Source organism: Hippoglossus stenolepis, chromosome 3 (assembly GCF_022539355.2).
Source record: "Hippoglossus stenolepis isolate QCI-W04-F060 chromosome 3, HSTE1.2, whole genome shotgun sequence".
Classification (NCBI taxonomy): domain Eukaryota; kingdom Metazoa; phylum Chordata; class Actinopteri; order Pleuronectiformes; family Pleuronectidae; genus Hippoglossus; species Hippoglossus stenolepis.
The window spans coordinates 30,998,771-31,022,799 of record NC_061485.1 but is presented as its reverse complement, the minus strand read 5'-3'; the positions used below and the strand labels follow the sequence as shown (position 1 = coordinate 31,022,799).

At 39.2% G+C, this 24,029-nt stretch overlaps 1 protein-coding gene across 13 annotated transcripts in view; it reads left to right on the top strand.

Annotated features, from left to right (window-relative positions):
* The window catches only part of plekha6 (pleckstrin homology domain containing, family A member 6), a 168,807-nt gene that overhangs the window by 85,517 nt on the left and 59,261 nt on the right, over window positions 1-24,029 (top strand). For 9 of the 13 annotated variants that reach the window (XR_007032573.1, XM_047339265.1, XM_035151670.1 and 6 more), the window contains 4 exons: window positions 14,861-15,036; window positions 19,455-20,021; window positions 20,869-21,343; window positions 21,788-21,874. Coding sequence is in view for 12 of the 13 variants with exons in the window: in XM_047339265.1 (XP_047195221.1) it covers window positions 14,861-15,036; window positions 19,455-20,021; window positions 20,869-21,343; window positions 21,788-21,874 (1,305 nt within the window). In the remaining variant the exon portion in view is untranslated. The remainder of the gene's footprint in view (window positions 1-14,860; window positions 15,037-19,454; window positions 20,022-20,868; window positions 21,344-21,787; window positions 21,875-24,029) is intronic. The other 4 variants (XM_047339267.1, XM_035151675.1, XM_047339269.1 and 1 more) reach the window with 2 other exon arrangements.

Below are 24,029 nucleotides of genomic sequence, written 5' to 3'. Positions count from 1 at the left end.
TATTATATCTCGGCGGCCAACATCTACAAGTTGTTATTTTGGGAATCTGATTCCCCATATAATGAAACACCGGTTTGTTCTCAGATGGAGCGACATTCGACACTGCGACACTGGTAATCCAAACAACCCCATCATTAATGTTTGTCTGAAGATATAGTCTCAAATTAGGATCCATTTTAAACTTAAATAAGCTCTTATTACTTCTCCTATTCTCGCAAATGTTCATTCTGCACCATCTCTCTCAGACCCATCTTTTCAACTGTGGCATAGGAGAGGGATCAAGTGTGTGAAGGACCTCTTTAAGGAAGAGCACTTAATTTATTTTGAGCAGCAAAAGAAGGACTTTATTATTCCCCAGTCAGGCTTCTTTAGTTATTTAAAGTTGAGGTGATATGTTTAAACGCACTTCTCTCTGACAACCCCACAGAGTACATGGATAGATGAATGTTTAAACATGGATCCTGTTGGAAGGGGTTTGGTGTCTGTATTATATGATAAAATCCAGAGGGTCGCCTCCACTTTACTTAATCATTTGGCAAGGCAGTGGGAGAGGGAACTGGGAACTACTATGTCATGTTATTTTGTTCATTGCGTGCTTTCTTATTGAAGGGTATCGAGTGCAATTGCAATTGTCTACTGAAAATCAATAAAGATGTTTGAATAATAGATGTAATGATGTTATTGATGATTGCAGCACAAGTTAATATGATAATAATAATAATGCTACAAGCAGCGATGGTTGGGCCCTTGAAGGTTTTGTATTGCGTTATTTGTTTGAACAGTTAATGAAAAGGTTCAATGTCATACCCTGTTGAGACATGCATCCTGTTGCTAGTAGGTGTTTAATTTTGGCATATAAAAGGTTGGTCACGCCAGTTCATCAAAAATGTTAAGTCTTGTGCAGATTGGAAAATGTATAGTTTAATTAGTGGAACTTCCTGTTTCATGGTGATATTGCCACAGGCATGCTGTTGAAGGAAAACTTATGATTAGCAGAACTTTTACAAAAGAAACATAAATGTTGTGAAGTGTAAACTTTTGACAACTACATACAACGTTTGAAGTTTGGGAAATTTAGGCATGTACTCTCAAATGACAACAACTTCCTATTTCACAGCAAAACTTCAAAATTCCACATTATACCATATCAATCTTTAATGTATTTTGATTGCCCTCACCAAATTTCAGTCAGGACCTCTTGCCACTGCATAATTTACATTTGGCGTTATGGCTCTGTTCTTAGACCTCCCTGCCCTTCCATGTGCATACATTACATTACATTTCATTTAGCTTTTATTCAAAGCAACTTACAATAAGTGCATTTAACCATGAGGGTACAAATGTTACGCCATTATAAAAGGGGAAAAGAAAGAAATGAAGTGGACACGATGTTGCTGGCTTCAAGTCCAAAGTGTAATGAACGAGCAAATATACAAACATTGCATTTTCTGAATTCTACAGCAAATATCAAACACATGAGGTAATACGGAATATGAAATATACAAAATAGAAAAATTAATATGTGGCATCCTTGAATACACAGCATAATACACACATTGAAAATATTCACTTAACCTTTATATCCATAACCCTTTTGCTCTGTTCCTCACTCAGCCACACATCTAATAGCTCTACATTTCTCAAACTGTAACACATCAACAGTACCACTTCCACCATACAATACACACAGCAGCACGGGCGTTGCTAGCACATCTGGACCATGCGCCGTCTGCGTGTGCTCACCTAGCAAGCATGGCGCATCGGGCCAGCTCTCTCATGTTCACACTTGTTAACGGGCCAGCTCTCATGTTCACACTTGTTAACGGGCCAGCTCTCATGTTCACACTTGTTCAGACAGGGGCAAAACCCCTGTCCGAACAAATACCCCACCACCAGCATGCTCCTTATAACTTAGAAAACACAGCACAAGCGTGCAGCCCCCACATTACAAATACTGTCCTTACCTATAAAAGGGGAAAAGAAAGAAATGAAGTGGACACGATGTTGCTGGCTTCAAGTCCAAAGTGTGAGGAACTAGCCACAAACAACACGCCCCCTCTGCTGTCCAAACTGGAACACCAGTGTGATCACAACCTAATCTCTAGACAAACGCAATAGATTGCAGATGTCACTGATGATTCAACCTTTGTAAATAAACATTAGAAAATGACAAGCATTTTCCCAGTGCATTTTCACAAAACAATAAAGGAAATTTAAGTGTCTTTCTCACAAATTTCAACATTCAGTGCACGGTGTTCGTCGATTACATATCCATTACACAAACACAGAACAACAAGAATCAAGTAAGTATAAGTACTTTAAAGAAGCCTAACTACAAAGTGCTACATGTAAGTGCCATATAAGTGCAACAGTTATTTGTTTTAGTTTTTTAGTTTATTTTTTTATCCAAGGTGTAGTACATGGTGTTATAATTTGCAAAATTTTGGGTTGATTAGACAATTTTTTATATTTTTTACATTTAAAACCAATTTTTTTGCTACAAATTTAAATGTCTTTAAATACACATTAACATGAATCCAACATATTGTAGTGAACGGATAAATGGAGGCAGAAGATGTTATCTTTCAGTCAGCAATGCACACACTGCAGCTCCTATACCTTGCACATGTTTAAAATAAAAACATGAATATATGAACCTGTGTATTATTTGAATAGCTTAGTATTGAATGCACAATAACAGGGTAGCTATGTTTATACATGGCACTAGGCCCAGTTTAATATAAAACACAATTTTATACAATATATATAGTAGGGGATCCCTGCTCCATCTCTCCACCAGTTTGGGGGTCCTTGGCCTGAAAAACGTTGAAGACCCCTGCAGTAAAGCATTTATTAAACTTTTCATTAATGCATATAAATCAGACTTTAGGGGAGGGGGATAGCAGTAATCTAATCTATTGAAAATGAATACATGAACCAGTTTCCCAGAGTCAGCTGGTGATATAAATATTTTTACTTACTGCGTGTCATCCTAGATTCCTGGGATAAAGAGAGATATCAAGTGTCAGCTGCATATGAATGATACAATATGTTGTGATTCTACATGATAATGCTAAGTGGAATCTTGTAGCCTATATATTAAAAGGTTATGTATCAAAGATTGAGGACTCTAGAGATAATTTTGAAATGATATTAACAGGCCCCTGTGTTTGAGGTAGGAGGTGAACCAGTTTAAAACGGAAACCGATAGTCCAATGGTATCATAGAGACAAGTTATTTGCATCAGTCCTTAGTTTAAGGACATTTACCACATTAAATAGAGCTGTTTCGGTGCTATGATGGTAAATGGTCTGGATTTATAAAGAACTTTTCTAATCTTGATGACCACTCAAATCGCTTAACAGTACAGTTTTGCCTTTCACCCAGTCACACAAACATTCATATAGTGCAGTGGTTCTCAAACTTTTTACACCATGTACCACCTCAGAAAATATTAGTCTCTCCAAGTACCACTGTTATGACCAACATTAAAATACAGTAGCTTAGGCCTAACCTATTCAGCTACAGATAGTTCATGCAAGAGGAAGGTTTATTCCTAATAAGAAAATTATTTATTGTTGACTGTTGTCAGCCACAGCCAAGCTGTACAAAGGTGTAGGACTAGAACTGGCACTTAAACACTTCCACACACACTGATGTATAGATACAACTAACAGCTTTGTCATAAGAGATGAAAAAAGAAAAACAAAGCAATAATTATGGAAAGTGGACCTCTTGTGGAACAACGGAAATAACAGGTCAAGTGCATGCGCGCACGCACGCACGCACGCACGCACGCACGCACGCACGCACGCACGCACGCACACACACGCACACGCACACGCAACAAACACACAATACAAATCATGTTAAAAGTTGGCCAGCATGTTGGTGAGTTTTGACAATTTACAGCCTAATGAGAAGGGTGTGCCTGCCTCTGCGAACAAAGTCCTGCGATGTCTGGGTCAATGGAGGTCAGCTTCAGTCTCAGGTCTGACTCAGCATCCGCCATGCTTCTGTATTTCGTCTTGATGACGACAAGTGAAGAGAAGCCTTTTCACAAAGATATGTGGTCACAAAAGGAAGGACAAAACGTCACAGCCTTGTGAGAGAGTGTAGGATATTCGCTGTGTTGCTGTGTCCAAAAGTCCAACAACAACTGCGTTTTGAAAGCAGACTTCAGTGTTTCATTGAACAACAGTTCTATTAAACTCTCCTGCTCACCAACAGTGAAATCCTTGGGCATTTTAGATGTTTCGATGCTGAATGGGTTTCTCATCCAGTTGTTCACTTCTGCTGTCACCGCGAAATATTCACGGAGCTGTTGTCTGAGTCGGAGGAGGTGCACAACGATATTGTCTTTGACCCATTCATTAAGGGTAAGGTCGTTTTCAGACAGAAAACTCTCCAAAGTGGGGAAAGCTGCCCTGCCTTGACTTTGATGTTGAACAACTAAATTCGGTTCGTTCAAATGAGAGAATATATCTGACAAGTATGCCAGTTGACTGAGCCACACAGTATTTTTAAACATAAGATAAGGGGAAGTTTTGGTCCTCTAAGAACATTTGGACCTCTCTGTGCAATTCGGTCCACCAGCTTGTCTTTAAGCACTGCATGCTTTGTCGTAAGGTGCCATTTGAGATGCGATGGTTTCATAGATTCATTGCAGAAAACATCACCACATACCTCACATTGCGGCCTAGGCTCTTCCGCTCCAACTGAATCCAAATTGGAGGTAACTCGCGTCATATCTTCTTACTGTTTTTGAGCTGTGTGCTGCTAGCAGGTGCTGTGGAGACCTCACGGGCGCTGCTAACGTAGCTACAGTTTACTGTCAGCGGCCACTTCACTTTCAACACAAGCTGCTCGAAATATAATCTTCCTGATACGTTTTTTTCTTCTGAATAGTTCCCGTTTGGAGCCACGATTCTAGTGTTTTTCCTGAGATTCTTCCGCATACCACTAGAGGGAGCTTGTGTACCACTGTTGGTAGTTGGCAGTTTGAGAACCTATGATATAGTGCATTTATAGGCAGCACTTTTCTATGAGAACGGCAGTCAGGGGCAATTTGGGGTAAAGTATCTTGCCAAAGGACACTCCAACATGCAGAATGCGAAGACTGGGATTGAACCGCTGACCCTTTGCTTAGAGGACGACTCACAGCCACCCTATTGCTTACAAAGTTAAAGAATTGTTTATATAATACAAGTATTTTACCTAACAGGGGAAGATTTGACACCGGCCTGTAGTTGCTTATTACATATGCTTCAAGGTTGCTACTCTTAAGGAGAGGAGAGATTGCTGTGCACTTGATAAAGACTGAAAAGGTCCCAGATTACATTTGTTTGAGGAAGCAAATTCTGATGAAAGTGATTTGGTGCGAATAATAACTTTATCAGTATTGTGAAATAAAACAGAAGTCCGATAGTACTCTTACTTATTGGCATTTTAACTTGGAATTGTAATTAATATCTTATCCATCCTCACTTTGGATTAAGATTACTTAAAATACAAGAATTTGGGCATTACATTAATTTTTATTGTATTAAATCTTTCTCCTAATAATAAGGGTAACTGATATCAATGTTCCAAATCTTGTTTCAAATGCCTTCTCAGCATCAAGTGATATTAGAATTTCCAGAACGTTGGATGAAGATGGAGGATGCCACTCTCAGTTCATGCTCAATGTTCAGCTTAGATCTATACGTTGTTTTCAGAAAGGCAACAGCAGAAAAGCCAATCTCACAGAGGTAGGAAGTGGCGAAGGGAAGCAGAATACTCACAGCCCTCTGAGTGGATGCTGCTTCTCCACACCTATGGAGTCAGACGTCATTTTGATGAACTGGTGCTCTTCAGCAGAGCTGAAATCTGCAGGTGCTGCTGCATCTAAGTGATCTCTCACCCAGTCATACTGAGCACTGTTGTCTGGGAAGTATTTTTTAAAGAATCCTCTCAGGAAAGTCCTGTGCTCCTAGTCCACAACTCTGTGCAATTCCTTGTATGATTCCAGTTGTGCTTTGTTGTTCAATGATGCTGTTTTTTTAAAGCGATTTTTCCTGCTTTTTGGTTTTCATCAAGATTTATCTTAAATAACTTGAATGGCTTTCTAACATGGGTGGGGTGTAATGTCTCATAGTGTCTTTTTAATTTATTTGGTTTCATACTGTCTGCTGCCAGAATTTTCAGACTTAAAACACAGACAGGTGTCTCCTACCACATTCACGTGAATCCAAGAGCAAGATATGCTTCATCATATTTTCTTGACTTGGGTTTTGGCAGTTGATCAACATTACCATTGCCCGACTTTTTCTTTTTTGTATCTGAAGCATTGCCTGTTTTCTTTTCACCCCTGTAATATATTTCTCCATTTTGCAAACCAAGACATGCCCCACAGTTTGAGAATCACTGCATTAATGCGAAAAGCTTCTTGTTAAAAAACAAATAATCTATGAGTATGTCCCATAAACAGGTGAGAAGAAGAAATAACCTCTAGATGTAGGATTCTGAAAACACCACGCATCGGATATCCCATTTGTATTGAGGAATAACTGAATTGCAAGAGCGGCTTTGGATATGACTACAGATTTAGGTGAACTACAGTCTAAGGCAAGGGTTAGTGCACAATTCATATCCCCTCCAAGAATAAGATAGTGTTTATCCATATTTGGAAGCTTGGCAAAAAAAACTAAATATAACCTGCCTACTCCAATGATGTAACAGCCTGAAGAATTGCGGCCCCTCTGAAAGTTAGTGATGTGATTGACCAATCCATCCTCCTCTGAACCAAGAATGATCCAAAGTGCGCAAATGCATTTCCTGAAGACAATTTGTCACTAAATTGAGTTTTTGTAGATGAGATAATACTTTTTTACATTTGACAGTGTGGTTTAAGGATTTACCATTCCAACTTAAAAAGGCTACATTGCAAACATTTGGTCCACTTGGTAAATGTGAGTTAGTAACAAAAAGAATAAAAAAATAACAAAAAGTCCTTCAAAAATAAAATGCCACATTTCATGTTCTACTATTACATATACAGTATATATATATATATATATATATATATATAAATACATACATAAATATCTTACATGTACAACCAATTTTGAAAAGGGGATAAAGAGGGAACCCAAAAGACTTATGAGGACTTGTGGAGGTGGGGGGGTTAGGGTTAGTGTTAGTTATGCTTGCAACATGATGAGGGCGGTTCGACCCCATCCAAGTCTTCTCCAGGTTCAAACTTAAAAGGTGGAAAATGGATGGTCTTCCTCTTCAAAGCTCATCCCTAGTCATGGTCTTCTATAAGAGAGATAAAAGATTAAAGACATATTGAAATTTGAAAGATTTAAGCTTTCTGTGATGCTAATAATGGCCCTCAATAACCACAAAGAACAGAAGAAAAACAAAAACAAAAGAGAGTCAAAAAAGAATCAACTCACGCATATCTGGTACAGTGAACTCCCAGCCCTGTCACCTATCAGAGCAAGGTGACCCAGAAACCAACAATTCCCTCGCAAAGGTATCCGCACAACAAAGTTCTTATTAAGGAATACACCAGCCAGTATGTGAACATTTTCAGCCCAAAAGGCACATGAAATTTTGTATATTAAAAGAAAAACATTTATATATATATATATATAAATAAATGTTACTTGTATAGCTCATTATTGACAAATCACAATTTGAGGGATCCCTCTCCCAGGACGGACAGGAGTGCAATAGATGCCCCGTGTCCCCCGACCTATAGCAGCTTAACTAAAAACTGATCCAACACAGACCTGAACCAGCTCTAACTATAAGCTTTATCATAAAGGAAGGTTATCCTCTCTAGGTAGAGAGGGTGTCTGCCTCCCCAACTGAAACTGGGAGATGATTCCATAGGAGAGGAGCTTGATAGCTGAAAGCTCTGACTCCTAATATACTTTTGGACACTCTGGGACGACAGGTTAGCCTGAATTCTAGGAGCGCAGTACTCTTTTTGGGATGATACGGTACTATGAGCTCTTTAAGGTATGATGGTGCCATATTATCAAGGGCCTTATAGGTGAGGAGGAGAATTTTAAATTATATTCTAAATTTAACAGGAAGCCAGTGGAGTGAAGCTAATACAGGAGAAATATGGTCTCTTTTCCTGGTTCTTGTCAGGACACATTCTGCAGCATTTTGGACAAGCTGCAGTGTCTTTAATGACTTACTGCTGGAGCCTGATAATAAGGAATTACAATAATCAAGTCTGGATGTAACAAAGGCGTGGACACATTTTTCAGCATCTTTTCGAGACAGGACACGTCTGATTTTTGAGATTTTATGTAAGTGAAAGAAAGCAGTCCTAGAAATTAGTTTTAAGTGAGAATCAAAGGACAAGTCGGGATCAAAGATAACTCCCAAATTCCTGACAGTTTCACTGGAAACACGGGGAATGTGATCTAGAATAGCTATATCATTAGATATTGCATTTCTAGGGTGTTTAGGGCCAAGTATTAGAACCTCTGTTTTATCTGAGTTTAATAGGAGAAAATTGCTGGTCATCCAGGTTTTTATGTCCTTGAAACATGCTTGAAGTTTAGTTAATTGATTACATTTTTCTGGTGTTATTCATAGGTATAACTGGGTGTCAGCCTCATATCAGTGAAAAAAAAAACTTTTAACATGCCACGTGTCATGGAGAACATCAGAAAGATAAGGGTATTTACAGCATTGATTAGAATAAACAGTTTGTAGCATAATGGAAGGTAAATGAATTGATGAATTATTGTCAGTAATGGTCGAGTATCTGAGGAGAAATATTGTATATCAAGCAGTCTTGTTGTAATCATAGTCCACGGTCATAGTGGCAGATGAATATGGCACAGTGAATATTGCCAGCGGAACTGCCTCCAGATCAATGTGGGGAAAACTAAAGAACTGGTGGACACTCCCCCCCGACACCGGTGAACATCCAGGGAACGGAGATAGAGTTAGTGACCTCGTATAAGTACCTAGGTGTTCACCTGGACAATAAAGTGGACTGGACTGATCATGCCAGTGCACTATTTAAGATGGGCCAGAGCAGATTGTATCTGCTCAGGAGACTGAGGTTTTTTGGAGTGCAGGGGGCGCTCCTGAATGCTTTTTATGACTCTGTGGTGGCATCTGTCATCTTCTTTGGAGTAGTTTGCTTGGGCAGCAGCATTTCAATTGCTGACAGAAAGAGACTGGACAGACTGTTCAGCTCGGTCCTGGGATACCTGCTTGACCCAGTGGAGGTGGGGGGACAGAGGAGGATGATGGCGAAGCTGTCTTCTCTGATGGACAACCAGTCCCGCCCCCTGCAGGACACCATCACAGCACTGGGCAGCTCCTTCAGCACAAGACTGATTCACCTTAAGTGTCTGAAGGAGAGGTATCACAGGTCGTTCCTTCCTGCAGCAGTAAGACTGTACAACCAGCTCTGCTCGCAGTAAAACTACATGCACAACCATTATGGACTGCACTTTAACATTTCTCAACTGTGCAATATTCATCTGTCTGTGCAATATAAACAGTTCATGTGCAATCTATTCACTGTACATATTCTCTCGAATAATATATTTCTTTACACTTTATAATAGTTTAATTCCATTCATATTTTTCTATATTTCTATATATTTCTTTTATATTTCTACTTATTACTGCTGATGTCTTTTTATAAAGGACTTCTTATTCTTATTCTTAAGATCTAACAGGACGAGGACAGACACAAACCCTTGATCTGAAGCTATGAGAAGGTAATTTGTGACTTTTGACAAGGCTGTCTCCATGCTATGATAAGCTCTAAACCCTGACTAAATGTCTTCATATAGATAACTTTCCTGTGGAAATTCACACAGCTTATTGGCTACATTGATTTAAGAAAGGAAGGGGAGGCTGGATATTGGTCTGTAGTTGGCTAAAACCTCTGGTTCCAGCGTGGGTTTTTTGAGATAGGGTTTGATTACGGCTAGCTTAAAGGATTGTGGTTTATATCCTGATGATAACAATAGATTGATTGTATTCAGTAAAGTACTATTTATTAGTGGCACAATTTATTCTAATAGCTTTGTAGGAATAGGATCTAAGATAAGAGTTGTGGGTTTAGACAAGGAGATAATTAAGATCAGCTGATCAAGGGTGATCAGCGAGAAGCTGTCTAAATAATTAGTAGAATTCTAAGATGTTCCTGAGATTTCTGTACTTGATAATGTATTTGCATCAATTGAGAGCAGGAGATGGTGGATCTTATTTCGAATAGTTAGAATTTTTTTGTCAGAGAAGTGCATAAAGATATTGCTAATCAGGGATGGGGGAATACTGGATTCAATGGACTTGTGACTCTCTGTCAGCCTGGCTCCAGTGCTGAAGAGAAACCTTTTTTTTTTTTACTTCTATTAATGTGGAATAATAGGCAGCTCTTGCTTTGTGGAGGGCCTTTTTATATACCTTAAGACTACCTTCCCAGGATAAGTGATTTTCAACAGTTGTTGGAGTGCCACCTTTTTTCTAGTTTTCTTGAAGCTTGCTTTAATTCACGTGTTGGAATTTTACCAGGGAGCTAATTTACTATGTTTTACACGCTTCTTTTTTAGAGGTGCTTTGGAGTCTAATGTTAATCATAGTGAGTCTGCAGTGCTATCGACGAGATGGTCATTCTCAGTGGAGAAAATTCTAAAGTTATATTGAGGGATGATATTGAGTTAAATGTAACTGGAACTATACAATTTTGCTACAGCACTATCAGATAGAAAAGGCGTTTTTCATTAATGGCATGTAGTCTGGTAATAAGAAATCGAAAGTTAATAAATTACGGTCTGACAGAATAGGATTATGTGGAAGTTCTATTGGATGTCCAATTTTGACATTTCATTATAGTACAAGGTCAAGTGTGTGGATATATACTGTGTGTGTGTGTGTGTGTATGTGTGCATTGGCTCCCTGTTTGTTTTACTTTTGAAGCAAGACATGGGCTGGCCCCTCCCTATTTTTCAGACCTTTTATCTCCCTACGAGCCAAGACGCAGTCTGAGATCCTCTGGTAAAGAGTTGCTAGCCATTTAAAAAATCAAGGCTAAACACCAAAGGAGAAAGAGCTTTTGCCGTGAGGGCCACTACACTTTGGAACAATCTGCCAGAAGAGATTAGACTAGCAGAATCAGTTACCTGTTTCATCTCTTGTTTTAAGACACATCTCTATAAAAAAGCTTTTATCATATGATATCTATAACTTGTATTATTTGTATCTTTATTATTATTATTTGCTTACTCTGATTGTTTGTGAATTTCATCTTGTTTATTGTTAAGTACTTTGTTAAAGTGCTACAATACAAATAAAGATAATATTATTGTACAATGACATGACAAGTAGTATCTATAGAAGCTGTTTACTGACGTTAACTGTTTGTTGATTGTGTGGATGTGTAGACAAGGATGAGCCTTATATTTTAGCTTTATATTTTTTACAATGTTTGTCTTTTTTTCACTTTTTACTTTATTTATTTCTGTTTCCCTTGCGTTTAAAAAAAAACTTTCATTCTTTATTTTTCTCACTTTTCCCTCCATGCATCTGTTCTACCATCAATCCCTCCTTTGTTTCTTCGTTACTTCCTTCATCAATATATTGCTCTCTCCTAATGTTACTGTTTAATTGTGTTATTTTATTTTTGTGTTCTGGCTTTTCCATCTGTCTTTTTTTCTGTTTCTTAACTTCTGATTCGAAAATATCCTAATAATTGGATTTTCTGGATTCAAAAAAAGTATCCTATGAGAGCAAATTATATCTGTCCTCTGCCCATTCCTTCATCCATCCTTCCCTCCCTAACTACCTGAAAGAAAGAACAAAAGGACAATAAAGGACAGAAGCACACACACACACACACACACACACACACACACACACACACACACACACTCACACTTCCCACAAATCCACCTCTGTTGCTAGGTTACTTCTGTCACTTAATTAATAGGATTTTGAAAATAAACCTACAACTATCCGCCATGTATGAATAGCACTGACTGGTTATGGTTGCTTTCAACATGCAAATATTACAGAAAATATAGAAATATCAAAATGTGTAATAAATACATAATTAATAAATACAACAAAGTTATTCTCTTGGGGTTGATGGTAACATCATTGAGCTGCAAAAGATACAGTTTCAAAGATCATTTTATGTACATTTCTTAGTGGGGGAGAATATTTATATGTGATATCTGATGTTGAAGAATGAGGTTCTTTATAGAATATGTTTTTTTCAGGTCCAGATTTTTGTCTTATAGCAGAAGGTCAAGTGCAGTCAGTAATGGTGATCTTTACTTTTGAATGTGATGTGATTTGTGATTTGTATGCTGCCCTCTTCTGTTCCAGCAGTAAGAAAGTGCTGCACATAGATGCACTGTATTAACATGTGTGTCTTCCCGATCTGCATGCCGAAGTGTCTTTGGGCAAGATACCGAACCCCGAATTGAACCTCATAGAAAAAGTGCTGCCCATACTGTATGAATGTGCATGCAACTGCACTTTAAAGCGCTTTGAGACGTCATCAAGACTAAAGTGTTATATAAGTACAGACCATTTACCATTAGCATTTACTGTCTACCCACACACGATTTGTCCTTCGTGGAGTTACTTGTACAGTGACATGTACAAGTGGTATCTGTAGGAGTGGTATCTATAGGAGATATTTACTGAGGTTAACTTTTAGTTGTTTGTGTGTGTGATCTGTATTTAAAATCCGAATGTCCTGTCACAGTGAATATGGCTGTGAAAACACCAGGCACGTAAATAATGCTCACAGAGTTGACAGTTGCGTGAAATGCATTTGCTGGTTTTTAAGTCCTCCTCCCCATACACTTTGTATGCATCATCTTTTTATCCAAGGACAAAGAAGGTAAAGAATATTTTATCCTCTGTCTGTTGGTTGATTTGTATATTTATTTGTTTGTAAGCAAGATTTCACAAAAACTGGAAAAAGTAACTGTTATTCAGATCTACATAAAATAATTTATTGTCTTTTTTTATGGTTAATGCGGCTATTATACTAAATCTGCTATTTTTAACGGATATTTTACTCATCCTGTGGATGTAAATTACTTTCCATCAAATTTTTTCACTTCTCAATCCATTTTTGCACTATTCTGGTTTGCACCACTCACATCCCATCTACCCTGTGACTTTTGACTTTTGACTATATTGTGTTCTCTTTTGAGTACTTAATATGTTGCATACTTATATGTTCTGTCTACTCATGTTTACACCAGGGATAGAGAGAAACAGCATTTCAATCCCATCTATGTCCTGTACATCTGGCAGAATTGGCAATAAAGTTTACCTTGACTTGACTTTGATTACCACGAAATGTGTTAGAAGGATGTGGTGTGGTTCAGAGAAGAACACATTACACATTACATTTCGTTGCTAATCCAGATCAAGGGGCAAATCCAGTAATTTTTTATCACTGTCTTTAACACTGTGAGATATGTTGTTTTTTCACATTTCACTGATTTCCAAGGGAATAATTCATTAATTATTATGAAACACATTAAGGTGACTGATATGTACGACTGTGTGCAATTTGGTGCCCCTTAATTGACTTTAAGAGGATTATTGGGCATGGGCGGAGTTATGCACTCTCCTTAATGCCATTCTCAATAAAGTAAGATTTCTTTCCTCTTCTACCAAGAGAAAGAAAATAGAAAAAAATGAAAATATATTACGGCCCAAAGTGTCACACCGACTAGCAGTGACAATTACCTTTTGAAACAGGAACCCTTTACCATTTCTGCCGTCACTGTTTTCTCTCCCTCCCACCTTCGAGGTCCATGAGGCCTGCTGGCCCTCTGACTCCTGGTGGATTGGGGTACTTAACTTCTTTTTATTAATTATCCTATGGGAAGGATGCATGATTGTGTCTTCTACTGAATGTCTGCATTTTAGATGAATACCTGCATTCACAAGAATTCAAGCATAATACTTGTCCTGTTTGTTTTGGTTGTTAAGAGAGTGAGCGCATGCCAACTCTGTTGTTTAAATGTACATCTGGGGATTTTGTTATTCAACTCTACACACCTGTTTTAAAGCTCTATTTGTGATCTGTGATCTGAGAGGATATTGAAGGATTCAGAAGTATTGTTTGGAAGTGTAATGGAATGTGTAGAATTTTAGAATTTAGATGCATTTAAATCATTTTGATTTATCACTAGCCGGTTCTTATTTTCACATTAATTTACATACATTTTATCAGTAACAATAAAAATAATAACAATTGCTAAAAAATTGTCTGGAGAAGAGGCATGAGCAGCCAGATAGGTTCATGACAAAGGCCAGACACAAACAGAGAGAAACAGGGAATAATAATAATCAAACAAAACTGAAGTCAAGCCATTTTATTAATATTCAAGTATCATAAACCAAAAATTATTCTCAACACCCTCCATTTTCAGACCTATATACAAAACCCACTTCTAGCTCAACTTTGACCTACTTAATTTGCTTAACAGCAGCTGTTTTCTGTAACAGTTTCAGGCTCATTTCTCATATCTGATAATCTGAAATGAAACAAGTGCATGTAGTCTTATGAAGTTCCCAGGTCTGACTGGTGAGATTACTACTAAAAATGATACAAACAATAGCCTGAAGTGTGAAAATAAATCCACTTGTAATAAAGTGGAATTACCTTTTATTTGGATGTCTTCATATGATGTTTCTTTATTGCATGAGAACATGAAGTTGCGGATAATGAACATAATTTGGATGTTGAGTATGATGTTAACACTTACTGGTTGTCAGTGTTAACATCATACTGCTAACATAAATAACATCTGTGATATTTATGTGCTGCCACTCTGTGATTTGTCTCCCTCTGCAGGCGTGGTTGGAGGAGTGTGAAAAGGAGGAGCTGAAGAATCCCATTGTGTTTTGCTTGCAGGCAGAGCACGCTCGGACCAGGACGTACTACTTCAGCACAGACAGCCATGAGGAGCAGGAGAAATGGATCACAGCTATGAGTGAGGCTGCAGGAGTCATCGTTCAGCCAACGCAGAGGTGCTTTTCACATACATACAGCAAGCCATACAGGACATACCCTTAGACCAGGGGTATTCAACTAAAATGTAAAGAGGTCCAGTTAGAGAAAATGTCTTGAAGCAAAGGTCCGGAAGATCATAATGTCTAACTATTTAGTGTGATATATATTTAAGTAGCCTAGTAGTTGTATCAACATCTGCATGTACTAAATACCTGACTGTCAAATCAAATGAATTCAGTAGGATTCAAAAACTTTGACAATATTTATTGTCACGTAACATAGAACTGAACATATATGTATGATTGCAGATATGTATAATGTTCTCTCATTAACTAAATAAAAGTAGGGCTGCATTTCAAAATAAGAGAAAATAAATAAAATGTGAAAATTGTGCATGTTCAAATAAAGGGCTTAACTTCAGAAAAATAAAATAAAGTGAGCAAAAGCTTGAATTTCCCTTTTTCTGTTTCACATCTTGACTCAAAAGTCTCAACCAATTTTACAGATAATAAATCTCAACACATCTTAACAATTGAACAGTTTTAGAATCACTTTCTTCCCCTCTTATATCCCACTCCCCCACTTTGTTCGTCTGTTTCTTTCCCTTTCTCCGTCTCACTCCTGTTTCTCTCCCTTTCTCCGTCTCACTCCTCTGTTTCTCAACATTCTCCGTCTCACTCCTCTGTTTCTCTCCCTTTCTCCGTCTCACTCCTCTGTTTCTCAACTTTCTCCGTCTCACTCCTCTGTTTCTCTCCCTTTCTCCGGCTCACTCCTCTGTTTCTCAACTTTCTCCGTCTCACTCCTCTGTTTCTCTCCCTTTCTCCGGCTCACTCCTCTGTATCTCTCCCTTTCTCCGTCTCCCTCCTCCGTTTCTCAACTTTCTCCGTCTCACTCCTCTGTATCTCTCCCTTTCTCCGTCTCACTCCTCTGTTTCTCAACTTTCTCCGTCTCACTCCTCTGTTTCTCTCCCTTTCTCCGTCTCACTCCTCTGTTTCTCTCCCTTTCTCCGTCTCACTCCTCCGTTTCTCTCCCTTTCTCCGGCTCACTCCTCTGTTTCTCTCCCTTTCTCCGTCTCACTCCTCTGTTTCTCAACTTTCTCCGTCTCACTCCTCTGTATCTCTCCCTTTCTCCGTCTCACTCCTCTGTTTCTCAACTTTCTCCGTCTCACCTCTCTGTATCTCTCCCTTTGTTTTCTCTACCTGTATCTCTATCTTTCTTTTTCTTTCTACCGTCTTTTCATGTGTAACTTGCCTCTAACTCTCTCATCTGTCTGCACTGTAGAGTCGCAATGTTTACCGCCTGGAATGCACAGACTTGATTGGCTGAGTAGTATCACGTGGGATGGCTTAACTCGCATGCAATTGGTCTGTGCGTTTCCTCATCCGCTAAACCACTACCGTAAAGACTACAAAAGCTGCGCCGCTTACAAATAGAAGCGCCCCGTCAGATTTTAAATCATAAAGTTCTGTTTTGGCTGTAGGTCCGGGTCCGTACGGGACGGCTTCTGGGTCCGGACTCGGACCGCGGTCCGCCTGTTAGTGACCTCTGCCTTAGACGATCATGTCCAATTGCCCAATACGGCCATCTGTTAAAATATGCCACCCACTTTGAGACAAGTAGTGTTTTTGGCATTTCATCTTGTCTTCCACTGCATTAAACGTGATACCATAAAATGGTGTGCCTTTCGGCATTCAATAAATTTGGTTATCAAAATAAAATATAAAATATAAATATTTTATTATTAATATTAAATAATAACTTTAATTGATTAAAGTTACCTCGGGGCACCACCCTTCAAAGGAAGGGAAAAGATAGCCAATTTATTGATTAAGTCTCATAAAAGTACTAACTACAAATTTGGAACTCTGATTAACAATTAAATTAATAACTATAACCAAAATTACCATATAGTTAGCTAAGTTGAAGGATATGGAGTTCTTGACAGTGTAGAGGTTGGCAAAATTCACTTATGCAACATTAATAAAAAAAAATTGTGAAAGAAAAACATTTATTATGAATATAATAAAGTATAAAAACACAAATTACTAACGGTGTACTTACTAAACAAAGATAGGTATGTGAGTATGCATGTGTGTGTCTATGTGCTTCCAAAATGGCGGCTGGCCACTTTGAAGATAACACCCTTCCCCTCCCTATTGGAATCCTTACGACATGTAGCGGGGGTCCGAGCTAATTAGGTGAAGGAATATGCATGTGTCTGTGCCAAATTAGACAAAGTTACTAGATTGGATGCAACGAAAGACTGTGAAGAGCATAACAGACTAACATTACTTTCTCAATAACTTGGAACCAAAATATCACAACCCCACAAATCAAACTTATAAACATCATACAGAATCGAATAAACAGTCTTGCTTAGCCTAGTATAATTATTAAGCCCAGTTGTGTTACCCGTCCATGGAAAGGGGAAAAAGAGTTGCTGTGCAGTTCGCAGTTCTGTGAAGTCGTCTTGCTGGTTTGTGTGGCTCCCGCCTTAGTGATTCTGTTGAGCTGTGTAGCTCAGTTGCTGGCTGAAGTTTTCCAGCAGGACATCGAGTCGCTGCTTGAAGGGTTGGTAGAGCTTGGAGTGCGAGGAGGTTTCCTTGGTGAGATGAGCTGGAAGCTGCACCTTTGTGCTCCTCTCGAAGAGTTGGATGGGAAGAGAAGATGTGAGCTGGAGAAGAGGCTCGACAGCCTTCCCTCCTGTGGAAGGATTGTAGGAAGAGACAGAAGAAAGTGGGGACAGGCCTTATATTGGCCCGGTGACCTCACAGGTCATGGGGTCCAGAGTGACCAATGGGAGTTGAAACCTGTGTCCCTGGGGGGGTTTTCACACCTCTGTGTGACGTTGAGGCCCCTGGGAGACTGAGTTCCTTGCTCTGGTTTTCTCCGGAACAAAGGAACATGCGGCTTCAGGCTTTGGACTACCCATATAGGCCGAAGTGTGGTCTCACAAAAAACCATGTCCCAACAATAATAAATAGAAATAGGAATTCTTACTGTTGAGTAGCATATGTCACAAACTTGAAAAAAAAAATCACCAGCTACAAAATCCTCATCAAGCCACTGAGCTGTCAAACAAAGCATAATCACCGGACTGACGTCCTTTTAACAATCCCAAAACATAATGTACCTTAGATCGGTCAGCTGGAAACCATGAGGGACGTTGTTGAAAAACCATACCACACTGGAGCAGGAAGCCAAGACATGTTTTCAGATCTCCGGGCAAAGGGCTCAGGGGTGGTAGCTAAGGAATCTTGAATAACAGTAGGAGCAGGAGGTATTGGGGGTGGGGGAGTAATGAGAGTTGTCGAGTTAATTCAGAAACTTGATTTACCAGAGTGCGGTTTCTGTCTGTGAGCGCATGGAGAAGCTGTTCATGCTGTCTGAGAAGAACTCCTTGACTGGATATGGCGTGGTGTCGTTGGGTGGAGTCATGTATTGTGTCTGCAGGGTCCATGTTGGCCAGATTGCTCTGTTATAATTGGCCTCTTGCGGACCCAAAGTGCAGAACACAAACACAGCAGATAGATGGTAGAAAAAAACAAAAAGTTTATTGCTCGATTGCTGGAGCTGGGGGGGTTGGCAGGCAGTGGAAATCAAAAGGAGCTGGTTGGCTGAGGCCGGAGCAGATGAGGGAGAATAAACAGGTGGATGCTGCGCAGCTGGTTCTGTGACAAAAACGAGCACGGGGTAAATATGCAGCAAAAAGCAAGGCACAAAAAGTAGAATCACTAAGTATGACCTAAGGTTAGTCAGTGGAGTTTAATTTGCCTCTTGGCATTGTGTTGTAAATGGTAAATAGAGTGCAATTATATAGCAGCTTTTAAGTCTCATCGACTTCTCAAAGTGCTACAAGTCACAATCATTCACATACACACACATACACAAATACATTCACACAGCACTTCTATACAAAGCACTTTTTCTATCACATACCAACATACATTGCTGGTGCAGTGGTCTGGGCTCATTTCCTTGCCCAAGGACACTATGGAATGTGGACCGGAGTATTGGGGATCAAACCATCAACCTTCTGGTTCTTGGATGATCTGCTACACCTCCTGATGATAATTATAAAAGAAAACAGTCACATAACTGTCCAATTGTTGTTTTTTTGGGGTCAACATTAGACTGTTTTACTTTCATAACTCCAGTCGATGCATGAACCAGACAAAAGGTTAAAGGAAATGAATGATGGACCATTTTGTTTCTGGACCAACTGGTGTTGGCATGAAAGCAATATTAATAATAACATATTTCTAGACAACCAATTTAGGCGATTATTTCATGTGTCAGACACTGGCTCAGTTACTTGGCCAGGTGATGAGGTTTTGAAGTCTCTTTTTGCTTATATAGCATAATTGGTTTATTTTTGAAACGCTTCAAACTGCCTGTGTATTCTTATGTTTTTTTTCCCCTTCAAATTTCTCAGGACAAACTACACAGACACCACAGGTGATCTCAACCAAACTATGGTGACCAAGGCACCTGACCCTCAGCAGCATCCCCAACCTCAAACACACAATGAAACTGAGACCGACCTGCCCACCCACCCTAACATTAATGAGGCCAACAGCCTTCAAACACTATTGCTTTCTACTCACCACTCAGATCAACAGGGAAAAAAGATTGAGAGAGGAGAAAGTAGAGGAGGTGAAGATAATGGAGGAGAACCTGGTTCTGGTCATGCACCTCACCTAATTCATCATCCAAATGGTTGGGGCAGCTTTTGCCCAGCCAATATTATGTCCCACAACGGCAATAACAAACATCCTCTGTCCAGGAGGAACAGTGGACACCGTGCCTCTCATGGACATTCAGAGAGCGTTGTCGGTCCATTGCAGGACCCCAGGGAGCAGCAAGAGAATGTTGTGTTGAGGAGAGGCTTTGTGCCCAGGACAGTTCCAGAGAGGGTGGCTCAGAGGAAAAGCTCCATGGCTCAGCTGCAGCAGTGGGTCAACCAGAGGCGGGGCATGGTTTCCCAGGACGACATCAACAGGTAGATCAATGGAGAAGAGGGGAACCATAACACTGCACATTGGTATACTATAAAACACTGATGTTGCAGCAGTACTGTATGCCATTAACAGTTATCCTTAACTGGCAGTTCAGTGGCTGTGTTCTGCACCTTCATCATTTATTATCTTAAACTTCTTTTGATGGCATGCAGTTACATTGTGAAATGTTGATATCAAAGCATTTAGGTTATGGTAGGCAAACCCTCCTATAATTTTAGTGACTTACAAAAAAAACCTGTGGCACTAATTGTCAGTAAAATTGTCAAATTTCTTTGGGGTGCAAAACATAGATCTACCTAACTAATTTAAAAGATGTATAATGAAAAGAAATAAAAGAAATAAGAAAATTTGAAAATACAAATTTCCAAAAGTGGTTTTAATGTTCATCTCCAGCACAGTGTATCACTTTATAATTTCGAAATACAAGGATAAAAGGACCAAATGTCAAGAAACTGTAACAGCTGAAATCCAGAGAGTCCTGACAATACTGAAATCACACAGATATTGTGCTGACATTCTTTAATAAATGATCAAACTGTCTTTCCTGCTCCTTGAAAAACACTTTATTATTTCATTTCATTTATATTCCATAATGAATACAAGTGGAAATTATAATAGATCATAATGACGTCAGTGGACCTCCAAAACAAAATGTAATTTTATTCGTATTTCAGCATTACCTTTATTAAACAAAATTAAGAGGCCATGCTCAATAAATCCAATGTTAACCATTTTACTCTCAAACTATAGGTCAATGACATTCTATCTTTGATTAATTGAGATGACTTATGATAAGGAAGTTTTCTGCATCTCATCCTGTTATTTCAGCCCATCTCAATACTACCCAGTTAATCGGATGGTCTCTGCTGACTACTGTGGCTATCCTGGTGGTCCCCAGTATGTGGAGGAGTTCCCTATATACCCATCAGGTGTCCGACCAGACAGCATCTGCTCCGTCTCTGCTGTGGGGGGATATGATAGAGGCTGGACTGCGGAGCAGCGTCACCCTCTGAGGGATGGACCTCATCAGCTGTATGCACACCTAATGCCCAGGGACCCATGGGGGGCACAGTACTATGGGGGAATGGAATCATCCATGAGGCGACTGTCCATCCAGCCACGCTCCAGGTCTGTGCCTAGGTCATCTTCTTCCTCGTCAGGGGGGCCCTACTCACCGGTGCCTCCAAACTTTGCCTCACCAGCTCGATCATTATCAGCCCGATTTCCAGGGAAGGTGAGGGATGATGTGATCTATGCTGATCCATCAATTTACAGCCTGAGAAGATCTCTCGGCTCACCAAAGGTGAGTGAGTGTGTGTGTGGCTTTATTTGTACAGAGAGGGTTATGATAGTTATGAGAGAGTACCTCTGCCTTTCCGGCTCCTTGAAAAAAACCTTTGTTTATTATTTAATTTAATTTATAGTCCATAATGAATAAAAGTGAAAATTATCTCAGATCGTAATGACGTCAGTGGACCTCCAAAACAAAATGTAATTTTATTCGTATTTTATTCTCAAATTTTCCTCAAATTTTAAACTAAGTCAAAGGTTAAATTGACTGACATTGTTTCAAACTTTGATAATATCAATTATCAAAGTTTTATAGCGATTTTAACTGTTTAGCAAAAATAAAATATTGCGATAGCCCTATTTGTAACCACACTCACCTTACTCCCTTTTACAATGTTAAATAACATCTCCATTGTTACCTTCCATCTTTTCTTATTACTTTTCCTCTTTCCTTCAGTATGACTACTCTGGCGACAGGAGGTCCTTAAGCCAAGGATTATACCACCATAACTACCCTGTATCCCCTACCATCCACAATAAAATGGTATGTGCCACTAATGTACACATATGTATCGACTGGATAACATATGAAGTCACCCATGTGGTGTAAGGCACAGTACACAATAGTTATAACACTTAGTGTGGTACAGGGACATGTAGGGGCTCAAGTGAGAAAAGTGGGGCTCAAGTGAGAAAAAGTGACGGGCTCAAGTGAGAAAAAGGGCACTTTTTATAATTATTTATAAAAAAATGTTTTAAAACAAAAGGTTAAATATAGTAGCACATCGAATTTTCTAACTAATAGTTTGTTTATTTTTGCACAATAAATAACACTTAAAAATCAACAAAAATCTTCACACAAAACTGAAAAAGACTGTTCTCTACATGAATAAGCAAACCAACCTACCCTCCAAACTACAAAGTAGGGCTCTGTTTAGTTGCAACAACTAGGCTCTCTTATCCTACTCATTTTGTTAATTTTACTGGAAAAAGCACTGCAAAAATACAGCAACTTTATTGAAATCCTTACAAAAAAGGTCTTGAACTTTGAAATAAATATTATAAATAATAATTATTAATAACTGATGGTGACAAGGACTTAGTTTCAGCGTACCTATATTTGAGGGAGGGCTGTATGGTGTATTTATGAATGTAAAAAAAAATTGTTTTAAAGATCTAGCAGCAAATGACAAACTAATAAAATGAATAGTTATTAGATGAGGAGCCTATAATCAAAATTATGCTGTTACTGTTTAAGGCAGGACACTGGCAAAAACATTTTTTTCTGGCTTCCATGTCCAAAACTACACATTTAGATTTGTTTGTTTATTAGTTTTACTACCCTCTGTCTGCATCTGTAGATTTCTCCTTAATTCACCAAACAAGCTAATCTGCATATTTAAAGGGATAGTTCATCAAGAGATGAAAATTCGCTCATATCTACTTACCACTATGCCGAAGGAGGGGTGGGTGAAGTGTTTGAGTCCACAAAACTCTTTTGGAAGAATCAGAATCCAATACAACTGAAGTAACTGGTGACCAAATCTTCCGACGTAATAAAGCAACAGAAAAAACATGACATGCCTCCATACTGCTCGTGTGGTGTCAGCCAAGTGACGGCAAGGCCCGTCATTCATTAAATGTCTTCTGATATCTTCTGAGGAGGTGCCTTCAATCCGCTAACTTAGCCACTTCTGGTTGACTTTTAGGCTTAAAACATGGTGTAAATGACACTGTTTCGAATCGAATATGAATGTCAGGGCTTGTGGACGATCCTGTCCCACAGCTGGGACAGGAGCTGGAAGGTGGGAGGTGCTACCTGCCTTTCTGACGTCACTGTGATGACTGTGTGCTCACCACTGTGCAGGAGACATGGAGGGAGGGAGGGTAGAGATACAGCGGGTAAAATAAGTATTGAACACGTCACCATTTTTCTCAGTAAATATATTTCAAAAGGTGCTATGACATGACATTTTCACCAGATGTCAGTAACAACCAAACAAATAACTTCAGAAATTAAGTTATATGAAATAAAATGGAATGACACAGGGAAAAAGTATTGAACACATGAAAAAAGGGAGGTGCAAAAAGGCATGGAAAGCCAAGACACCAGCTGATATCTATCAGTAATTAGAAAGCAATCCTGCCCCTTGTCAGTGCAAATTAATATCAGCTGGTTTAGTCCCAACTGATGGCCTATAAAAAGGTGTCTCATTACCAAGGTGTCACACAAGAAACATCTCATGATGGGTAAAAGCAAAGAGCTCTCTCAAGACCTTCGCAACCTTATTGTTGCAAAACATACTGATGGCATTGGTTACAGAAGGATTTCTAAACGTCTGAATGTTCCAGTGAGCACTGTTGGGGCCATAAACCGGAAGTGGAAAGAAAATCATTTCACCATAAACCGGCCACGACCAGGTGCTCCTTGCAAGATTTCTGACAGAGGAGTGAAAAGAATTATCAGAAGAGTTGTCCAAGAGCCAAGGACCACCTGTGGAGAGCTTCAGAAAGACCTGGAATTATCAGGTACAATTGTTTCAAAGAAAACGATAAGTAATGCATTCAACCGCCATGGCCTGTATGCACGCTCACCACGCAAGACTCCATTGCTGAAGAAAAAGCATGTTGAAGCTCATTTAAAGTTTGCTGCACAACATTTAGACAAGCCTGTGAAATACTGGGAGAATATAGTCTGG